This window comes from Crocodylus siamensis, chromosome 1 (assembly GCF_052110815.1).
Source record: "Crocodylus siamensis isolate JL-2025a chromosome 1, ASM5211081v1, whole genome shotgun sequence".
NCBI classification, from domain to species: domain Eukaryota; kingdom Metazoa; phylum Chordata; order Crocodylia; family Crocodylidae; genus Crocodylus; species Crocodylus siamensis.
In genome coordinates this window covers 399,191,340-399,210,330 of record NC_143395.1, presented here as the reverse complement: position 1 = coordinate 399,210,330, position 18,991 = coordinate 399,191,340, and the positions used below count along the sequence as shown (strand labels likewise).

General features: G+C 43.9%; 2 protein-coding genes across 11 annotated transcripts in view; one reads left to right on the top strand and one right to left on the bottom strand.

The window, feature by feature from the left end:
* CEP57 (centrosomal protein 57) overlaps positions 1-12,528 on the top strand; it is a 30,901-nt gene extending 18,373 nt beyond the window's left edge. For 5 of the 6 annotated variants that reach the window (XM_090030379.1, XM_090030366.1, XM_090030340.1 and 2 more), the window contains 8 exons: positions 1,830-2,044; positions 2,606-2,719; positions 5,537-5,614; positions 7,974-8,078; positions 8,236-8,316; positions 8,748-8,992; positions 9,802-9,946; positions 11,303-12,528. In XM_090030379.1, coding sequence (XP_089886505.1) covers positions 1,830-2,044; positions 2,606-2,719; positions 5,537-5,614; positions 7,974-8,078; positions 8,236-8,316; positions 8,748-8,992; positions 9,802-9,946; positions 11,303-11,542 — 1,223 coding nt within the window. In that variant the 3' untranslated portion in view covers positions 11,543-12,528. The remainder of the gene's footprint in view (positions 1-1,829; positions 2,045-2,605; positions 2,720-5,536; positions 5,615-7,973; positions 8,079-8,235; positions 8,317-8,747; positions 8,993-9,801; positions 9,947-11,302) is intronic. The other variant, XM_090030347.1, reaches the window with a different exon arrangement.
* A 665-nt stretch (positions 12,529-13,193) lies between these two features.
* The window catches only part of MTMR2 (myotubularin related protein 2), an 87,378-nt gene continuing 81,580 nt past the window's right edge, over positions 13,194-18,991 (bottom strand). For 2 of the 5 annotated variants that reach the window (XM_090030312.1, XM_090030317.1), the window contains 3 exons: positions 17,663-17,776; positions 16,069-16,245; positions 13,198-15,391 (listed from right to left, as the gene is read on the bottom strand). In XM_090030312.1, the coding sequence (XP_089886438.1) occupies positions 15,230-15,391; positions 16,069-16,245; positions 17,663-17,776 (453 nt within the window). In that variant the 3' untranslated portion in view covers positions 13,198-15,229. Of the gene's footprint in view, positions 15,392-16,068; positions 16,246-17,662; positions 17,777-18,991 lie in introns of all 5 variants that reach the window. The other 3 variants (XM_090030325.1, XM_090030333.1, XM_090030308.1) reach the window with 2 other exon arrangements.

Sequence of the window (18,991 nt, the reverse complement as noted above, 5' to 3'; positions counted from 1 at the left end):
ACGGGTCAAGTTGCAGCTGTCCCTGCAGCTGCTTTGTAGCACTGAGAAGTACTGATATGCCCCTCACTCCCAAGCCACAGCCCCCACTCCTTCCCCACCCGCCCGCCAGTGCCCTTCACTCCTGACCCATTGCCCATCCCCACTGGTGCCCATCACTCCCAACCTGCTGCCCCCCAGTGTCCGGGGGGGAAGAGAGGGGCAGGGCAGATGCCTGACCATAGTTGATGTCATAGGTGATGCATTGGGGAGCATGTGCCCCCCCAGATTTGTGCCCAAAATGGAGCATGGGGCTGCAGTCTGGCCCAGCAAGTGGGACCTGGCGTGGGAGGGTGGAGTGGGGTGGCAAGACTCGTTGCCACTGCCTGGGATCCCTGCGCCAGCAGCAGTGTGAGTAATAGACCAGGATGAGGAGCGGGTCTCACTGCCCTCATCTGCTCCTGCTGCCAGCTGCTTGTATGTCAGGTCACAGGTCTAGCCCATTGCCATGGCCCAGCTGCCACCTGTCCCCTCAGACTGCCCATACCGTCCCCCTCCCCATCCCATCTCCCCTTTGGGATAGAGCTGTGGCTCAGGATGCAAGCGGCTGGCGATGAGGAGGTGAGGTCAGCATGCCCCCTAGTCCATTACTCCTCACACTGCTGGTGGCACAGCTGGCATGGGAGTCCCACTGAGGCAGCTGTGTATCAGTCCAGCTGGGCTGCAGCCCTGTGCCCTGCTGTGGGTGCACAAATCTGTGGGGGGAGAAGCCCCCTCATTGCCTCAAGGTGTCACCTCTGGTCCCTGCCCCTACCCTGGAGTGCATGCCTTGCCTCTGATTGCTGTTCCCCTGCTTCCCCAGTCCCAAGCAGCCGCTTGCAGGCTGGAACTCTGCTAGCCTGCATGGGGAAACCTGTGGTTTCCCACGTTTTTCTCCTTTAAAGGAGAAAATCTGTTTTTTCCGTGGCAAGCAGAAAACCCAGATCCATGGTAATGAGTTTTTGGTAACAAGGTGGAACCACTGATGAGCAACAGCTGAATGTAGTACCCTTTGAAGTAAATGTTTTGGCAAACAGCTGGGAAGCTGCTGCTGCTTAATTTGGTAACCATTGTGAACTAAGTGGGTTGGGGATCACCAGATACAGGTGATGTGGGTTCTATTATACTAAATGGTCACTAACATATTTGGGGATAAGGAGATAATTTCACTCCCTGAAGAGCTAATGGGGGTGGGGTAACTTTAGCCATACTGAAAAAAAAGAAAAAGAAAAAGCCTGTTGCATGTGTTCAGAGTTGTTGGTTGTAGCTGTGTTGGTCTAAGGACATAGGCAGACATGATTCTTTGAGTAAATGTGATGTCTTTTATTAGATCAACTAAATAGTTGGAAAAATTGTTCATCGTAAGCTTTTGGGCACAAACACCCTTTTTCAGACATGGACATTTTGGCTTCTGTTCCACCCAGGACAGCACACAAAACACCAGCAGACTTTCCCTATACCTAAAGAAGGGTGTTTGTACCCGAAAGCTTGCAAAGAACAATTTTTCCAACTATTTAGTTGGTCTAATAAAAGATATCACACTTGCCCAAAGAACTTTGTCTACCTGTTGCATGTGTTCCATGACATGTATGTAATAATTTATTTTGCATCTATGTATTCTGGAATAGCTCCATTTTGAAATCGCCCTGAGGGTATAGCCTTATTTGCATTAAGTATCTATACATGGTGTTGCTCAGGAATAGCTTCTGCCCTTTAAGAACACACTACTTTAATCTGAATTAACTTTTAGGTTTAAGTTAAGTTTAAGCACTTGAACTCTAAGCATTTTGAGATGGGGACTGTTCCTTGCTTAGTTTTGGAACGGCACTTAGCACATTGTGAGAGCTGCAGGAAGCAGATGATGACGACGACTGAATTCACGTTTCCACTGTCTCCGATATCTTCAGAACTGGCTTCCCAACTGGCAACTGCTGAATCACGTTGCAGACTTCTAGAGAAGCAGCTGGAATATATGAGGAAAATGATTGAGCATGCAGAAAAAGAAAAGACAAGCCTGTTGGACAAACAGGTAAATTCAGATTTTCCGAGGAAACCTGCTTGGTTGTGCTGTGCCACTGTATATAACTTCCTTGCTCCCGTTTTCTTTTACTTGTTATAGCTATATGGGTGAACTATGAACTCCATTGATAATGGCAGAACTCTCATTAATGACAATACGGCCACTTTTTTTTCTTCTTCAAAACTTGCTACCTAAAGTTTAGGCCCTAAAATAAAAACTAGCCCAATTTGTTCCAAATATGTATTTGCCCCGCCCCTCCACAGCTCTTAAATCAGTCATTGCAACATTGATCTACTGAATGTCTGTTTTCAGTATTTTTCAGGAGATTCTAATACCTAATTGAAGATGCTTGTTTTTAACGTTTGCGTCAATTCTCCAGGACATTTCTCTGGTTATGAGGTACCTGTCATTGAATGCTGTTTGAAGGCATAGTTGCACCAAACAGAGAGAGAAATCAGTGACTTGTTTTGTTACTGTGAGGCTGTTATAACGATTTGGACATCTGTAGAGGATTTAGTAGAGTTGTGCTTTTAAAAATTGTTTTGCCTTTTTACTTTTGTCTCCTTCCAGGCCACATTAGAGAGAGAGAGACTTGATCAGTCGCATGTTCAGTCTAAGTTGGAAAAGCTGGATATGCTGGAACAAGAATACACCAAACTGACTGCAATGCAGTCCCTAGCAGAGGTCGGTCATTTCTCTTGTGATCTGGATCAGACTTGTGTTGGTCATTAATATTAGCATGCTTTTAATCTATAGCAAAGGTCATTGCAAGAGCTGGACAAAATAGTCCCTTCTCCTACAGTAAATTTTGATGTCTCCCAACAATTTTTTTTAAAAAGCTTATTTTCATTACTAGAATCTTTATATTTATTAGGGGTATGGTAAAGTGGGCCCTATTTGATTCAGATTTGGCCTGAATCAGGGACAGTAATTCGATTTGTTGATTTGGATCACTGTCCCTGATTCGATTTGGCCGAAATCAAAATCTGAAGATTCAATGCTAATTCAGAGAATCAGTGATTCAGACAGACACACAACTTAAAAAAAAATTTCTACGTACCTTGAGGTAGCAGGTGCAACTGTGATCGCTGTGATGCTGGGGCAAATGGAGAATCCCACAGGAGTGTTGGGGGGCCCTCCACGTGCTCAGCGGCAAACCCAGAAGTGGACCAGAAGTAGTTCTGGTCCACTTCTGGGTCTGCTAGGGGTGGCCCCCTGTGCCTTCCTGGCTTGGCTGCTGGGGGACCCCGGGTGCCCCCCCAAACCCAGGAGGCATCCAGCATTGGGTGCCGCACTTTTAGAAAGGATGTGGCCAACCTGGAGAGGGTTCAGAGGAGGGCCACCTGCTTGGTGAGAGGGCAGCAGGACAGGCCCTATGAGGAGAGACTGAGGGACCTGAACCTGTTCAACCTCAGCAAGAGGAGGCTGAGGGGGGACCTGGTGGCTGCCTACAAGCTCAGGGGAGATCAACAGCTAATAGGTAGAGCCCTTTTCTCCCCAGCACCACCTGGGGTGACAAGGAACAATGGTGATAAGCTGATGGAGAATGGGTTTAGGTTAGAGATCAGAAGGCAGTATTTTACAGTTAGGGGGACCAAAATCTGGAACCAACTTCCCAGGGAAGTGGTCCTCGTCCCTACCTTGGGCAAATCCAAGAGGAGGTTGGATGATCACCTGGCTGTGGTCTTGTGAACCCAGCATTCATTCCTGCCTGTTGGCAGGGGGTCAGGCTAGATGATCTGTTCAGGTCCCTCATGACCCTAGCTACTATGAAAGACCCTCTGATTTGATTCATATTTAGAGATTCGGCCACCGAATCAGGCTGAATCTCTGCCAAATCAAATCTGGGACTAAAGATTTGCACAGCCCTAATATCTATATCTCTACAGATGTAGTAAAAGCTGTAGGAACACTCTATTAACTGGAATGGCTGGCTGGCTGGCTGGACACAACGGGGGAAGCTTGCACATGGTGGGGAAAGATTTGCTGCCACCCACCACCTTGTGCTGCCACTGCTCTGCATGCCCCCCCTCCCCCCCTGCTTTGTGTGCAGCCACTGCCACCCTCTCCCCCACTCTCAGTCAAAACAGTAAATTCAAATATATGTGGTGGTTTCTTTTGCCCCCAGTTGTTTCAACTGTTTGAGTTAACAGGTGTTAATGAAAATAAACTTTTATTTTATATTTATATATGTATATTTATAGATGACTCTATTTTTTATTTAATGTAAATAAATGAAATGTAAATTTTAACACACACACAAAAACTAAAATATGAACTAGACTTAAAATCATGTGCGCACACATACATACCTACTGTTTTTTAATTATGTATACTTTTTTTTTTTTTTTTTTTTTTAACTGACTACAGTATTTCACAGTGTGTAGGTTGACCTTCATTTGGAAGTTAGGATTTTCATAGGCATGGTTTCCAAGTTGGGGCCAAGCTCAGCACTCAGTTGGTGCAGACCCATCCCCTGCAAGTGGTAGTGCCGGGGCTGCGGTAGCTAAGCCCAGCCCCAGCCCCTGCGAGTGGCACCCCAGCCGAGCGCCGATCTCAGCCCTGGCCCCCCATCCCCTGTGAGCAATGCTGGGCTCCGTGCTTGGCTGGGGATGTGCTGCTTGCAGGGGATGGGGATGGGACTAGGCTCTGCTGGTGCGGACCCATCCCCTGAAAGTGGCATGGGCTAACGGGATGGGGCTGTGACCAAGCCTGGCCCCATCTACTACGAGCGGTGCTGCCAAGTCCCACACTGCTCACAGGGGATGGGGCCAGGCTTAGTGCTGGTCTGGCACAGTTTCATCCCCTGCAAGCAGTGCTGGGTTCAGTGCTTGGCTGATGTGGCCCCATCCCCTGCGAGCGCTGCTGGCTGGGCTGTGCCAGTCGAGCACCAAGCCTGGCACCACTCACAGGAGAAGGTGGTATAGTGTATAAGTCAAAGTTGCATTTTTCAGAGACCAAAATTGGGCTTGAAAACCTGACTTGCACACTGTGAAATAGCATAAATAAAAATCAGGTCTCCACAATCAAGTTTGGATTCTGTCCAACTTGCTAGTTCTGTAGTTGCTCGGTGTCTTCCAGAGCAAGTAGAATGGGACATCACTTTTTAATGCAAAAAAACAAAAGTGAGGGCATTCAGCTCTTTTAGGACTCTTCATATTGTTCAAGAAGGGCAGCCAACCCATTTTTATTCCCTGTTGGAGATCACCGCCCCCCACCCCACACACACACACACACTCTCTCTCTCTCAAGTCGCTTGTTCTGTACTCTCGGGCACTTCTGGAGATAGACATGGGCAAATACAGTAAACTTTCAATTTAAATATAAAGAATGCAGCGTACTGTTTGCATAGAGACAGCAGAAATTACTCTGATTCTAGAGTCTTTACTTGGCATGGACAAATGTACTGAATCTCTTCAAGTTCCTATTCTATCATTCAAGAAAAAAAAGAGAGCCATATATTCCAACAATAACAATATCTTCCCTATTAATCTTAATTAGAAAAAAATGAAAGAGCTGGAACAGAAACTGCAGGAGGAGGAACATGCAAGGAAGCTTGTGCAGGACAAAGCAGCTGAGGTAACCAGCAGCATTCTTTCCCATTGCGGTACAGTGTGTAGTGAGTAGCTATATTCCTCTTACTAACCTTTCAGCCAAGCTCACTGGTATGGTTTCCAGGATGTGCAATGTAATGATGAGATTGTGGCAGTTTATCTGCTACTCGACTCCTAAAATACAAAGTGATATCCCTCTGACTTTCCTGCATTTTTTTTCCTTTCCAACTAATCCATTTTGTTTTTCCTTGGCAACGGAGGGAATGTGGGAGGAACCAATATCTGTGACCTTCCATGTTCTCTCTGCTGAAAGACAGCTGGTAAATTGCATGTAGAGGCAGGGAAATTGCAGCATTTCTTTCAGCTAGATGAGGGGTGGGCAAAATATGGCCCGTGGGCTGGATACGGCCTGCAAGGCCATTCTGTCTGGCCTGCGGGGCCCCTAAAAATGTAGAAAATTAATATTTGTCTTTTGGATCTTGTAAAATAAATAAATAACAGGAACTAAGGACAGTAGGACCCAGGGGGGAGCCTGACGGGCTCCTACAACAGCAGGGCCCACCCGGCCCCGCTCCCCCCTAGGTAAAAGCCCCAGCAGGGGCTTCTGGCCTGGGACCATGTGGCTTCTCAGCTGTACCGGTGCGGGAAACTCAGGTAAGGGGAGGAGCCCAGGAAAAGCTAAGCCTGGGGAAAAGTGGCCCCTTGTTCACTGTGGCCAGCGCTCCCTACTTCAGCTGCTCACAGCCTGCGCAGGGCTGTCCTGAGGAGGCACAGGCAGCCCCACATGGGCTGTGAGCGGCTGCAGTGCAGAATGCCAGCCACAGGGCGAGGCTCCTTTTCCCTGCACTCAGCACCAGCTTGTAACCCGCCCCCGCTGCCAGCCTGGGCCCTGCGCTGGCTCTGGGCTTGCCTGTCGGAGCTGTGCCATGGCAGCTGCAGCCCTTCCACTTGCCGTGCTGGGCAGTGTTTGCTGCTGCCTGCCCAGAAGTCATGTGTTGGGCAGCCCAGAGGCAGCGGTGCCAAATGCTGCCTGGTGTGGCAAGCAGGGGGGAGGCAGCTGCTGATGGGTGAGCAGCTGTCAATGGGCGAGCCCGGAGCTGGCACAGGGCCCAGGCTGGCAGTGGGGGCAGGTTACAAGGCAGTGCTGAGCACAGGAAAAGTAGCCCCTCGCCCGCCCCTAAAAATTGTAACTATTTCTTAAAGCCTTGCAGTTAATTGCGATTAATTTTTTTAATAGCTTGTCAGTCCTAATAGGAACAGCTCTATTCCTCCATATCATATGATCTTAGTGCAGGAGTGCAACATGTTACCTGACTTTTTCTTTGGAATGTTCCAATGGGGAACATTTTGCCCCTCTTGTGTATCAGCAGCCTGGGAAAATAAGTTTTTTAGGGCAGGGAACTTCCACCCTTACTTAGGCAGCATTTGTTTGATAGTATATATTCTCCCTTTGGCTGTCTGCAGGCTCCTAGTGTAAAATATTAGCTACATTTTTTGTTCTGTATCCATGTGAAGTCTGGGGAAGAGAACATGGGGTATGTTGCTAGCTACAGCAATCCTAGTTTCTAAGGTCTCAAGAGAAAAACATGCACAAACAGCTCGGGATGAAGTTCTGAAAGGAGTTAGGAGGTCCCTTTGGAAATATTGAATGAAAAGAAGATCCACCCAGTCTGTGATGAGCTTGTATACAGGGAATTATTGATTTAGTACAGGGCTAAGCATCCAATTGACTGGATGCAGTGATCAACCGTGAAGATAGAAAGAAAAGCTACATCATCTTGCCTCCTAAGCTGAAGGTCTAGCTCAGGGGCAGGCAGTTAGTTTGGGTGGAGGGCTGCTTACTCAGTTTTGGCAATCTGTCAAGGGCCATGGCCCTAGTTCCTATATTAATCACACATATGCACTTGAGAAATTTCTTTGTTGGCAGTGGATGGAAATAATAGTTTAAAAAGCCACTTCAGCCTTTTTAGGGGCACAAATGAACAGGGTGCTGTCACTGTACTAACTGGGAGATTTGTTCACCATAACTCCACCAAAATACAAGGACTTGTGATGCCATAAATAACATCAGTAACTGAATTGGGCAGGACCAGCAAGCGCACTTGATCAATGTGCTGGCAATCAGCAGTGATGGTAAAGGAGGTGTAGGATTAATATTTAGCACTTTCTAGCCTGAAAGTGACCTCATTCAGTTTCCATTGAGACTAGTTATCCTTCATTTGGTCGGGAAGTATAGTTTAGATGCAGTCATGGTCACTATTATTTGACAGTAACAACGCAGTCTCACTGTAGAGGCTACGTGCCCCTGCCATCTCATAAGCCTATGCATGTGTAAAAGCACACAAATTCTGATTAAGTAAAAACATCATAATTCCCATTTGCAGCTTCAGATGGGCCTGGAAACCAGCAAAATACTGTTTCAGGCAGGGTCACCATCAATCTCTGCAAAATCAAGAAAAACGAAGAAGAAAACTAAGCACCCAGATAAGGTAGTATGCTGTTGTTTTAAATGATATGGGGGGTGGGGAAGAAGGGCAATGACTGAGGAGCCAGCTAGGTATCTGTGTTCTCTGATCACTGGGCCACCAAGCAGAGAATGGGCTTGACAGTGAGTGCCACCTCTAATAAGCTACTGTTTTCTTTCAGAAATGCTCTCCTTCAGGCCATCTTAACACTCAGCCCCACTACAGACTGTGTCTGGGTGATGTGCCATTTGTAGCTGGAAAGGTAAGTAGATTAATTTTGAAAGCCCGTAAATAAGGAACAGGAGATTGTTACATTTGATTTCAGTTGGACTTTCAGAAGACATGGCTTACTCTTAGCCTCCGACTTGGTGCTCTTGTGACACCCAGTGGTCAGACTGATTAAGAGATTTAATTTGTTTTCTTTCCAGCTCTTTTCTATCGGAGGTTTGCCTTTGAGATCGCAATGAATCGGTACATATAAAATGGGCCCTTTGCTCCCAGGGCTGTCTAGTCACGCTGTTTTTCACAAGAAGCACTCATCATACAAACAAAAATCCCTTAAAGTAATTCCTAGCAACAAATCAAAAGGAAAATTATATAATTAGGATTGAATGTCTTGCAACATACTCAGTTGCTCTAAGTTGTTAATAAACACTAAGAACTATTTATGTATACTTGGTTTTTCTTCTTCAGTCTACTGGTCCTAGCCATTCTGTTGGTGCCAATGTCCAGCATGTGTTGCATCTGATGAAACAGCACTCAAAAGCCCTGTGTAACAATCGCGTGGTCACTGATGTTCCACTAGCTGAGTCCATTGGCAGTGTCCCTCGTACCAGCAAAGACAGAAAGCCCTCCTTATCGAATGACTCTTCTTCATCCCAGGAAGAGCTCTCAGAAGTGCTGCTGACTTTGCAGGATGAATTTGGACAAATGAGTTTGTGAGTTCCGTAATAAATTGTGTCTAATTGAAAATGTTAATGCGTTTTACCACTGGTCTGATGTTGGCAATTTTCTGTAGGATAGAGGGGAGGCCTAGGCTGCCTTTTCCCCAAGAATGGTAGGTACCTTTGGGTGGGGTTGGAGCCGAGTTAATGGTGGATAGTTTAGTTCTTTCCAACTGCTCCAAAGTAGAGACCAACTTTCCCCTCTGTAGTATTAGCACTCAGTTTTGATTATTCTGTGCTGCAGAGTTACTTTGCTAATTGTACCTGCCTACAGCAGTACCAGACTTAAGGGATTGCTCCCCCAGGCTCCATTTCTCATCATTCATTGCACAGCAGACAATTGAGTAAATAAGACTACCTTTTTTAGGGCTCTTGTTTTCAGTTTCTGTGGTCTTCCCAGCATCTGTAGGAGCGCACACTTAAAATACCAGTAGCCCATATAAATGGAATAAGGAAGTGTAGAGGGAGAACTTGGGCTTTCTAAACAGCTCCCTGAAGGTTCAGACTATGCCTGGAAGAGGCTACTTGTATCATCTTAACCTAACAGTATTTGAGTTCAAACAAACTTGTATTTTTAACAGCCAGCCAGTACAGCAAGAATGAGCTACTAGCATGCCTTCCTGTAATACTACTAACTACCAGCAAGAGCTCTGCAAACCAGTTGTTGTTATACAAAACCAGATAAAAGACTGAAACTCTTTCTGGTTGCTGATATTGTATCTCCCTAGAGACATAAGCATGTAAGTAGAGCAACATTTAAATTTGACCCAAGCTTTTTTTCCTGTCTTTAAATTACATGGAAGTGATCATCAGCAGCTAACAAAGCTAATCCAGGAAGCTCCAACCATTGCCCTCAGGGAAGACCTGGAGAGGGAGCTTGAGGCACTGGTGGGAAGAATGGAGGCAAAAGCAGATCAAATCAGTAAAGTCCGGAGACATCGGGCACGAGTGAGTGACCTTCTTGCTCTTGCACTTCTGTAAGACTGCCTCAAATAATCTTTTACTGTCTGTTTATAGCTGAATTTGGATCAGCCAAAAAGATCTCCTAAGAGGTATAAGACAGACCACTTTTAACAGTCAGAACTTCATAAAGACACAATTTTTCAGTGTGTCTTAAATGTTTTCCCCTCAATGCTTGATAAACATTTAAAAGTGGGAGCTGCTTGTATTCCTAGTCTGTATCCAGACTAACGCAGCTGTGTGGTATGCAGACCACACATTCAGCTGTATAGCATGTGGGGAGGGTTTGACACTGGGATCTCCCAGAGTCAAAAAAAAAAAAAAAAAAAAAGTAGAGCACTATACTCAGGGGCAGCGTACACCACCGAAAACCAGAGCCTGGCTGGCTGGAGGTACACTCTAGCTGCCAGCCAGGATCCAAACAGCAGGATCACCACTGCTGCAGCCCCAGCGTCCCCTACCCACCTGGGGTAACATGCCACTTGCCAGAGGGCACATGGCCCAGGTGTTGCCTGGGGACAAAGAGTGGCTGCACAAGGTGTGCCACTGCTGCTTGTCCCTGGGGAAACAAACAGCCACGCTTGTGTGGAAGCAGCCTGAGTGGTCTGCATTCACTGTTTTGCTCCAGTTTAAAAGGTGAATTGATTTTAATGTAAACTAGGTTCTTTCACTTATAAGCTTCTTAGAAGCTTAAATAGTTACTTATATCAAGATTTAATCCTGTATCCAATTTTTCTTCTCTCCTTTACTAATTTTAGGAATAGATCTATGGAACAATTGCAGCTACATTAAAGCATACTGATGCATGCTGTTATGACTCATGAGCTTGTCGTGATACAGGTGAAGCAAACTACTCCAGCTGTAACTTTGCCATGAATGAAGCTGGGTTAGGATAATTAGTTCACTTGTATTCCTACAGGATCATGCAGAAGTAACATAACAGCAGCTCCCTTCCCCTTTTAAAGCAGCTAAAATTGTGTTTGTCCATACCATTTCTCAAGCTTTCCCCCAATGTTTAAATACAGTGTTATAGGTTTATTAAATTCACATGGGTCTAGAAGCAGAACTGAAAATGCAAGACAGGCTGAAAAAGTTAAGTTTTTCCCCACTCGTCCTCATGATTGAGGGACTTCCTTGGACCCTGCTTGTTCTAACAGTAATTCAGAATAGAAGCTGCATTGGAATCCAAGGGATTGTATTCTGACTGGGTATCTTGAAAGGAGATCCCCAGCTTTGTGTTGTGGATAGGGGGCAGCACAGGCATGTGTGATTTTTGCCTGCAATGTGAATAAAGGACGAGGTGAAAAAAAAACTGCTCCTAATATCTCTTGCCTTTCCTCTTAGCTTGATAAACTCAAGAGAGAATGTAAATCCAAAAAGCCTTGTGGTGAAGAGAGAGACAGAAGGTTTACAAAAGGAACTAGTGAGGTGAGAGTGACAACAACTGTGACTACAAGAGGCAAGGATGCTGGTCCCATCAAAGTAAAACCTGGAGAAAAAAGCCGGAAAAACTTACAGCTGTTGCGGGACATGCAGAGTATACAGACTTCACTGCAGAAAGATGACATCAGCTGGGACTACTGACTTCTGTACTGCAGGAGCGGTTTTTTTTGAGACTCCAACAATCCGGATTTTTTTCGTTCCAGGTCTAAACAACTGCCTTTTTCTAATGTGTGAAAGAGACTACTGCATACTAAGTGCACTTTTAAAATTGTAAACCCCCCCTCACTCTTCTATCTTTAGGTGTGATCGTGTTCTGGTCTTAATCCAAACAATGTACATAAAGAACAAGCTTCACTCTTAAAGTATCCCTGCTAATAGCCCTTTGCTGCTCCCTTTTCCTGCTTACCATCTGCAGGCTGTCTTTATTTCACTGTTTTTCTGGGGTGGCTTGACTAAAAGGCATACCTAATCTTACAGCTTATACTGTTGAAATTTTACACAGGTAGGTGTTTAAAGACATATCACATGAAAACAAAACTTGGACATGAGTCTGAAAAACATTAGCGATCCTCTGATGTGTGTGCAGCTGCTGTCATAGGCTTTTGTGTTATAGTGTTTTGTTTTCTTCACAAAACCCATCCAGTCCTTGTTCTGCTACATTCTACTACCCATTTCTAACTGTACTGGATGCTTTAACATCCACAAAGAAGGAACAGTCATCATTTTTCCAATTGGTTTTTCCTTTAACAACTAAGAGTAATGACATTTAAGACCAAAGGGAGTAAGCGGTCTTCAGAAATAGCATCCATTTTAAGCATGACCACAGGATAAAACTCATTACTGGCATATCCCTTTAGATGGTAAAGGGCTAAGGAGAAGCATTGAGATATTTTAAAGTGCAAGTGCCTCAATCATGCCAGGCAGCTTGCTTTTAACTTGAATTCTTCATTTTGGCTGTGTGTGAATGTCGTCATACAAACATGAAGGTAAAATTACTTGCCTATCTAAGTGAATTATTTATTATGTTAATAATGCACAGAGTTTCCTATTCATGGAATATACAGAAGACTGATTACCTCTATAAAGTTATGATTGGAAGCCAATAAAGCTAACCTGCTGAAGTGGAACAGTAGGCATTTCTTTTAACAGTCTGAAGTTCTAAGGTGCCTGGTTTGTGTTACAAACAGCATATGAGCAGGGGGAGCATGTGCATCTTCCCCTAGTCCAGACCAGGACCAGCCTGGGGGCACTGCTTGCAGACACCACACGTGCTGCAGGCCTTTGCCTGGCAACAGCTCTCAAATATTCCACAAAGACAGGTTTCAAGATTGCCCTCGGAGGGCAGACAAGGTATGCATGGGCCTAGCCATGGCTTTGTTTCTGTCGTGTACACACATTTTCAAGGGCCTGATTCAGAGGGCACACTGAGCATGCTCAAGATCTGCACCTAACACAGGCCCAAGGAGGTGGTAGTGCCTGTAGCAGTGGTCTAAAAACTCCTGCATGGTTGAAAGAGAGGTATAAAACTAGAAGTGGAAGCATTTGAATTGTAAGTTTCTCTAGTGGCCTCCACATTTGAGGCACTAACTAGTTCATAGATATTATATTTAAATCAAAATGGATGAGCTAGTTGCAACTAGACAAGAACACTTAGATGTGAAAAATATCTTACAACAATTCCAGAACTATGGAGCTTGAATATTACAAGCATCTGTAAGAATAAGAGAGGGAGAAGAGTTAAATTTCCACATAGGTTTCAAGGCATCAAAAATTGTTACTTTAATGGTGTCTTTTAGCACTAATAGTAAAGTTTTCTAAATAACAAATACAATTGGAAGCAAGGTAGAGAAATAACTTACCTGTTCACTGATTTTATTTTTTTTGTTAAGGAAACAAATCCTCCACTTTAAGAAACAGGAATTCTTCCCTACTGAATTTGCAAGGTGAGGGTATTGCTACATAAGGATAACTTATACTAGAGACTAGAAGAGTATGTCCCTATGAACTGAACACAGCCTCCTGATTCAGAATGTTTTGATTCTTTGCAACACAGAAATCAAAGTTTAGGTAAAACTTTTTAAAGACTTAGAGGGCCAGGTTTATAAAACTCAAGTGTGCTGTTCACTTCATTGCATGGCTTGTCTGTGTCACTATCAACAGATTTACAGTAGGAAGTAGTGGAGAAGAGAAAAGATGGAGTCAGCTGCATAAGGTAGACTAAGTCAGCCAAACTTTTTTTTTTTTTTTTAACTGCCCAAACAACATTCTGCTGCACATGCTTCTCTCTCTGAGGAGAGGTGAAAGAATATGTGTGTGACAGGTGTGTAGCTGCTTGATGGACTAGTAGAAGAGCTCAGACAGTACAGTACCAAAACTGAAGTCTCAGTAGTGAGCCTCTTGCTTACTATGGAAATGAGATGTGGGGGCAAAGTAACCCCCCACAACCCAATGCAAATATATGGGCCTTTATTGAGAAGTCCCCATTATTTATATGGAAAGATACTCTGGAAAATTCACTGTTTGCAAGCAACTACAAAAAATAAGTTTTAACTCCCATTTTCTGCAATGAAGTTATGCATTACAGTTGATTTTGGATAAACTTTAATTGACCACTGTGCAGGTAACAAGGCTCCTAAATACACTATACTCTCCCTCTCAGAATAAAACATATTTAAGCAAGTGCTAAAATATTACTTTAGCAGACTAAACAACTGACCATTCACTTTACAGTGTGATTGTAATACATGCAGAAGGTTTTCTTTGGTCAATCAGTAAACAGAAAAATAAAATACAGCATGAATTATGAACACATCACCATGATCCTGCACCAAAGCATTAAATAACAGTTTACACTTACCTAAGCAAAATGAAACTCAACTGATTCCAGTATGTGTTGCATTTGCCATCTCTTGGGTATGAGGCATGGGAAAGAAATAGCTGCAGAAACTACAGGGGAGTTGTCTCCTGCCCCATCCTTTATAAAAGTGGTTTAATATTAGTTTAATGGAATTAACTGATGTAAATAATATGTGATACCTGAAGATAAACTGTCCTAAAAAGGACAACTTAGAGATAGTGGTAATTCATCTACTCCCATACCCTCCTGGTTGAAGATGCCTTTCCTGTAGATAAGGTATCACTTTGCTTTATTAGGAATATATCTTAAGAAGAAGCTGACATTGATTTAAGTTCTCGCATACCTCCAGACAAAAGCAAAGCTTAAATACATGGTCCAATTTCCTATGTGATGGGAAAGAACAAATTAGTCAATAGGAAAAAATCTGTTTAGGGTTCTCTTGGAATTTCATATGTTGGCAACATTTCAGTTTTGACATTTTTGCATGTAAACTGACACTGAGAAGTCCAATTGTTCAACACAGCTGCAGTCCAGACTTTGAAACCGATAAGAATCCTGCTTATTCTCTCTTTAGTCTGTATCTGTTCCAGCAAAATGGAGACTTGTCAGACTTCTCCTGTGTAGACACTTTTCCTTCCAAATATAAGGAAATATAAATGTTCCTTCCAATGCACTGTCCCTCACTGAAAGCGAAGTGGTTTCTAATAGATATGTGAACAAGAGCTCTGCATCTTGTTTTTGGTACAATTTGTAGTTTTATAGTAATCTAGCCACTAAGAAAACTAATTGCATAGGGGGCATGATTTTGCTTAAGTTTCCATTAATATTACAGTACTAATAAATAACCCTGGAAAGAAATATAATAAATAAATTGTCATCTCCTAGACACCAGGTTTTTAACTTCAGAGGGTTTCCTGCTAGAAAAGCTGCCCTTGTATCATGGTCCTGGAAAGTACTTAAAAGAAAAGTCATTATACAACTGTCTGCACAGGAGCCACACATTGGGCAGGAGAGCCAGCTCTCTCTGAGGAGGAGGTTGATCGGTTAGTTATTTCTCTCTGGAGCTCCTCCACCTTCTTCTGCAGCTCGGCTCGCTTTGCAAGAAGTTCTTTGTATCGATTGTGAACAGGCTCCTGCAATACAAAAGAACCTGAGCCTGAGTGATGGCAGAATGCAGCTCAGACCAAAGATGCTCTTTCCCCACTTTTAGTCTGTATATGGACTACGTAATCCCCTCTGTTGTTCCTTGCCGCCTAGTGACCAAGCCCAGTAACAGCAGCCCATACCCTTCAGCTACGTTGGGATAAGCTGTACATCCATCCATCCATTATGAACACTGGCGTACTTTTAAATCAATGTACAATACTGTTGTAAAATTAGCACAGGGTGTGTGATTTCCATACGCCAAGCTTGCCATGTGAAGTGCTTACTGGCTTTAATGGAAATTTTAATAATAATGAAAACCACTAGCTAAAAGCCATCAGTGGGAATTTCACAAGCTGACATCTGCAGAAGTATCAGGGAGAAGATGCCCATGGCACCCGAGTCTCTGCCTTCAGATTACTTACCTGGGGACTTAATTTTAGGCATCTAATTTAAAAAGTAGCCAGGATTTTCAACAGACTGTTGCAACAGACTGGAAATGATTCTTAAAGTTTTCAGGTTTGTTTGTTTTTTTTAAATACAACTGCAAGCTAAAACAGCTCCACCTGGGTACTACCACATATCTGTCTACGGCCAAGTCTACAGGCTCCTTAGTAATGTCAGTGAGACACAACTTCTAACACATTAAACAAAAAAACCTGTTCACCTGTGGTTTCATCCTTGGATTCCATCTGATGTAATATCCCACCCAAAGCTCTAGATGGCGCATGCTGGCTACTGGATACAACACATGGTTGGTATAGCTCCCGTACAAGGGGTTTGTAAAGTCTTCAAGTTGGCTATTGATGTAGGACCACAGTGACACAGTCTTTTTTGGAAGGCTCTGCGGGGGGGGAAATAAAAGCTTCATTTTACATGCGCAGCCATATGAGCTCTAGCATTTATCTACACAGCTTGAGGAGTATTTATACCACCATATTCATATGTTCGCCATTAATACAAATCTGGCTGCCTTTCCCTAGCTAAAAAAAAATACATTTCATCCTTTTGAAGTGGTTTCTGTAATGCAGACACACCTTCTGGCATGAAAACACCCTTTATTCCCATCTCAAGCCCCTGCACAAATCAAAATCCTCCTCAGCACAAGTGGAAGACCCCATCCAGAGCGGAGCTGGGCATCTACAATGGAAATGCTGAAGGCTGAAATGAGTGGGGGGAGGAAGGCTGCTCATGTGAATGATCATTACTTCTGCTTAGCTTCACCTCTTTGAAGGGCTCCTGGAGAAGCTCTGGTACATTTATGTACACAGAAAAAAAAGACAGTCCTAGATTAAGTTTTGATTTAAGTGAAGTATATGCAAGTAGCTCCTTCCAAATCAATGGAAATACACATGCGTTTAAGTGCTTTTTTACACTAGGGCCTTAAAGAGAATAGATTGCATGTGTTTGCTGCTTTGGAACGACATGTTTCACCTCTGCACACCCACTGGTCATGTGCAGCACACTGACCAGGTATTATACCACCACTAAACCCTACACACAGCAGTTCTCTGCTACACAGTCATGAACAGCCCTTAGCCCTACAGCCTCTGCCAATACCACTGCTGCTGGTGAATTACCCACTCCTAGCCTAGAGCCAGCCTGTGGGTACTATAAGGGTGCTTCCTACTTTAACAAACTGCTTTAATTCATTTCAACCTACACAGAATCCCTCCATTTATGTTTTAGGTTTTGTTCCTGCATGAAGCCCTGGTCATGTTGGCCAGATGACGGGACAGAACTGGCTGGGCTAAATCCTCCTCAATGGCTGGCAGCTCCAGCTCATTCAAGGTGAAATAAAAAGAGCACATCTGAAAACCTGTAATGTCCTTGGTGTTAACCAGATGTGCAGTATGACAGTACGTGCTTCCTGGTTTCTATACTGTGAAAATGGTCTTAAGTGACAACTTAGAGGACTAGAGGGAAAAAAGTGATCAGGAGAAGCATGTGTCTAACCAAAGTTAAACAAACGTATTCTTCCAACCACCTAGAATATGAATGTAACCAATGAAAGCAGCAGGAAGTGGCTGAAGGCAGCTGTTTACAGGGAGGGAAACGTGCACTGTTCTGAAGCACAGAAGTTAAGTTAGAACAATCAGCATTACTTTTTGCAGGTAGAGGGAATCCTGAATATCAGCTGTTTTGCTAGAAAGTCTCTTAAGGCCAAAACCACTGAAGTCACTGAGAACTGGCAAGCTTTCATTAGCCCTTTTGAAGAATACAAGTACAGTGTGTTCACCTGGGGAAAGAACGAGGCTTACCTCTTTCACTCTCTGCTGCTCACTGCTACACAGGAATGTTCCAAACAAACAGCTGTACAGGTGGTCCAGAATGGTTATCAGGAAGTACTCACTGAATTCAAAGGCTGTAGGAAACTTCCAGCACAACCAAAAAAGAGAGGTTTTTTCTTAAACAATTCATTACTTGTTGCAAATGAACATAACACATCCGTACCAATCGATAGCATTAACGAGCTGACTTTATATCCACTCTGCACTGGGTTATCTGTCTGTCTCCTCAGTTATATTCCTCCTTTCCACGAGCAAGCACCCCTTAAAAATATGCTTGACATGCAAGAAGGAATTTTGCGCAGCAGCCAGAGGCCTAAAGGATCTGATCACTGTTTAGACACAACCAATACTGCTTCTACTGAAGTTTGCTCTATTATGCCTGCTGCTAATGCCACACCATGAAGTGAGATTGAATGAGACGTGACAGAGGGTAGGAAGCCTCAGGTGATTACTGGAAATAATCCCCACATCCAAAAGAGAATTAGGATGAAAGCCATGCTACTAGTTCACAGGTCAGGAATAGGTTACAGGACTCTAGGCTTTGATATCATGTCTTGACACCCAGTGGAACACATAGGTGCTCCTGTAACACAGTTAGCCATGGCAGATGTCTTGATATCCCAATGATCCAGGGTTATTTTTCTTTCTTTTTTTGTTTTAAAAAGTCTCCCACTTGTTTTATCACAATTTTTCAAAACCAGAATCATTCTCAGGAGGAAGACACACAGCACAATCACTGCAGAGGAACTTCCCCCATATTTTTATCCACAGTAAATTTGCTCCATTGTTCGATAGGACACTTGGGCCTGCTCTCCCAAATTGTGGGTCCACTGTAAGCCCTTTACAGCACTGGGTCAGTAGGTGGCAAGGGAGCCAGTTTGTGCAGAGCAGGATGAACCTGACACTGGGAGCAGAAGCACCACACATTACTACTTAATAGTTACTGTACAAAAAGTTATTAGTTCAAAAGGTAGCTTTACCCAGGATTCAAGTGATTTACTGCAGAATAGGGCTGTGCATCATGTCACAAAGTCAATTTACTAAGGAACAGAAATTTTGTAGGTCTGCACCTGCTCACTAGCTAGGAGAAAATGTGAAAAAGGTATGAAAATAATATTTTAAAAGGTTTTTCAAGTCATGGCAGAGCAATGCAGTAATGAACACAAGCCAGGTATGGTGCTGGAGGGAGGTCTGAAGCATGGCAGGGTTGTAAGTTGTGGAGGGGGAAAACTGGAGCTCTTTGAAGGGATGGGGGATGAGTACAGGGGTGAGTGGACACAGAGATATGCAGAGCCCTCA